Source organism: Ciona intestinalis, chromosome 10 (genome assembly GCF_000224145.3).
Source record: "Ciona intestinalis chromosome 10, KH, whole genome shotgun sequence".
NCBI classification, from domain to species: Eukaryota; Metazoa; Chordata; class Ascidiacea; order Phlebobranchia; family Cionidae; genus Ciona; species Ciona intestinalis.
In genome coordinates, this window is record NC_020175.2 from 3,368,448 (window position 1) to 3,371,601 (window position 3,154).

General features: G+C 38.2%; 2 protein-coding genes and 1 long non-coding RNA gene across 5 annotated transcripts in view; 2 read left to right on the top strand and 1 right to left on the bottom strand.

The window, feature by feature from the left end:
• The window catches only part of LOC104266161 (forkhead box protein J3-like), a 7,457-nt gene extending 5,585 nt beyond the window's left edge, over positions 1-1,872 (top strand). The window contains exons 5-6 of the mRNA XM_009861749.3: positions 475-559; positions 1,792-1,872. The gene's annotated coding sequence lies outside the window, so the exon portion shown is untranslated. The remainder of the gene's footprint in view (positions 1-474; positions 560-1,791) is intronic.
• On the bottom strand, positions 1,791-3,154 carry LOC101242981. The gene is made up of 3 exons (XR_003396294.1): positions 3,093-3,154; positions 2,580-2,714; positions 1,791-1,921 (listed from the first exon to the last, which is right to left on the bottom strand). It is a non-coding gene; the product is annotated as an uncharacterized LOC101242981 (long non-coding RNA).
• The window catches only part of LOC100183411 (alpha-(1,3)-fucosyltransferase 9-like), a 9,223-nt gene continuing 7,897 nt past the window's right edge, over positions 1,829-3,154 (top strand). The window contains exon 1 of one of the 3 annotated variants that reach the window (XM_018813672.2): positions 1,829-1,927. In XM_018813672.2, the coding sequence (XP_018669217.1) occupies positions 1,902-1,927 (26 nt within the window). In that variant the 5' untranslated portion in view covers positions 1,829-1,901. The remainder of the gene's footprint in view (positions 1,928-3,154) is intronic. The other 2 variants (XM_026836317.1, XM_026836318.1) reach the window with 2 other exon arrangements.

Sequence of the window (3,154 nt, forward strand, 5' to 3'; positions counted from 1 at the left end):
AGGAATGGCGACGTTCTTTATTACGTCACACGCAATATCTAGGTTCACAATCGTTGCGTTCTGTTACGTCACAATCCGACAATCGTTCAGATTTCGCTTTCTACACGTCAATGTTGCGTCATCATAGGTTTCGTTACGTCATAGCTGAACAACACGCGACTGTTCTATACGCGTAAATTTCGCGACGTTTTTTCATGGGGCCCCATGCGCGTTTTGCGCCGATATACAAGGCATATTACTTGTATATTCTAATTATATTAGCGCTAAGAACGCAACGCCAGAAGATCAAAGAATTGGTAAAGTATAAGTCACAATTGGCATTATTACATACACAAGCTATTTCCTAGAAACATCGATGATGTGACGTCACGAAGTGGTGATGACGCAACAGAAGAACCCACTTCGTAAGTTCATTGTTTCGTCACAAACTTTATATCAAAATGATAAGTTTTTTAATCTGAACATTTTTTCCAGTACATCATAGTATGTGACGTCACAAATAAGGTTCAAGCGGACTTAACGTAAAGCAAGCATGAAGATAATTATGACGTGATAATATGTAAGCAATAGTTTAACGATTATTATATATTATAATGTAGGCTTTGTTTATTATTAGTGGTATTGCTGAGTTTTACAAAAGCATGTATGTTTATAACTTTATATAGTACTGTGGGGGTGGATGGGACAACCACAGCACATAATATCCAAATATCCTGTTCAAGTTTCAAACAATAACAAAGGTCTATGGGAGTTGTAAGACTACGGTTTTATAAATCTTTGAATGTTCCTTTTTTACTACCAAATGCGACGAGAAAAAAATGTGAAAGTGTCCCATCTTCCCCCACCGTACTGCACGGTTCGTAGCACCCGGACGACGCAGTTTCGTAACGATCGACGCAGTGCGTAACATCCGGACGTTATTATATTGTGTGAAGATACGACAAGAGTATCGCGGTACCAACATGGAGGCTTAACCTTATTTAATTAGGACATGCAGAGCTGTTGTAGGCTTCCGACTCCTTGTGGTCGGACATTCAATATGGTGTACACGTCCGAAGCTTATATCCTTCAGTATTTGAAACATATTTTTTTTGTAGATGTTTCAATGATTGTCCGCGTTAATTACTTTTTGACCGCTTCCATTTTATGATTGAACTGGTGTGTTTGTTGCAAGTTTGTTGCATGTGGCACATGTTTTCTCTGCACTCGTACAAATTTGTATTCGTTGTATTGTTTTTGTCTATTGGAGTGTCTTTAACCTGCGTGGACAGTAAAATCCCGTAAGGGTTTCTCACCTAAGTAAAAACCCACTACCATTAGCTGGGGGCTTGTCGTGCCGTAGTGGCTTTCCACCAACGCCAGCCACATAAAATATGAAGGTATTTTAATTCTGTTTCTATTTTCCAGAAAGATACTTTACAACAAACCAAATGTTTTACTTGCTGTGTAATCTTTAATAAACGCTTAGTTTTACTAAGCATATATGTTATATATTTATAGTAATGCGGGTTAAGATCGCAATCGCGTTTTAAACCGTTAACAACGACTTGCTGTGGGAGTAATGAAGATACAGTTTATAATTGTGAATATGCTTTGTTTACTACCAAATAGACAAACGAATCATATTGCCCCACCCTACTGTATTTTAAATTACAGTGACCTGTAAAGGGTATAAAACACGTCTAGCATCACAAAGTAACATAAAAGTTGGTTTTGATATTTTTTGGTAATTCTCGATCATAATGTGTTTCATAATTTTAGGTTGTTGAATTCACGGCTTTTCTATGACAGGCACTTGCAGTCTGCCGCAAAGCAAGCGTCGACCATTATTTGAATAAACACTGAAAGAAGCGTTGTAGAAACCGGGGAATGGAATTTGTGTCGCGACTTCCTTTTGGTTGATGAAGAGGAAAGAGGAAATCTGTGCGTAAGTGTTACTGAATAATAAATTGTATTACGTGACGAATGTACCCGTTTATGTGTATAGTGGGGTAGGGAGGAAGATGGGACACCTTTCATTCTATTTTTCCGCCCCGTTTCGTAGTGAACAAAGAACGATTGAAGTATTCTAAAACCCTATCGTTACGACTCCCTAACGATAGGGTTTTAGCTCGTTGGTAATTGTTTAAAACACGATCATGTTTTTTGGATATGTATGTACTAAAGGTGTCCCGCCTTCCTCCACTCTACTATATAGTATGCAAATCGGTTTGGCAGTAGTTAGAGCGATTAAGTACCTTTATACGAGGGAATACGGGTTAGGGATCGGCGCTATTCTGCTATAGCTGTAGAAGTAGACGTATATGTGTCCATGAGCAAGACACTAAACAGTAATTGCTCAAACTTAGTGGCCCCCACTATTATAGGTTATAAAACTAACTAAACCCGAGAATTATAGTGGTCACGCATAAAAAAAATAGTTGTCAGCCATGCATAAAACAATACCCGAAAAAGTGTACAAGCAGGCACGGTGAGTTGTATGAAACTGAACGCCTACACGTTAAACCACTATCAATGCCCGTCATGCGAGAATAATAAGTTACATAAACACACATTACAATTGATATATATATACATACCGCCAATTCGTCCGTTACATTTGTATCCAGTTTTTCCGCACAAACTGCCTTGTCCAGAAAACAATCTGGTTGTGTTACCAGGGCCCTTTCCCCACCAAATATCAAATTTGCCCCACGCTTCCTTATATTTGAAAACTGCAAAACAAACGGTGTCTGCATGTAAAGATTCGGAGCCGGAAAATTTGAACGCTTTCCCTAATTTCGTTTTATCAGAATACATATGATAAAATTTTGTTTTCTCATCGAACAGCGAAGGTTAAAGAACTAACAAAGTAACATACATGGTAATTTGTAAGCGGGCACGAGGTGTATGAAATAGAAAACCCTTGTTATAACGGCTGTAGTTGTCCCGGCATGCGAAGATAAGTCAGTTACATTTATTCCTTCAAGTTGATTAAAACAACGAAAAAAAGAAAATTAGAAATAAAACGACAGCCGTTAAAACAAGCTATGGGTAGAAAAAGTAGTTGAAAAGTAATAAAAGCGCGGAGTAATAACTCATCATACACATACTTGCCCAAGCCTTTACTGTGATTTCGAAAGGTTTCTTATAGACCAGTGGATCGGGTGATACC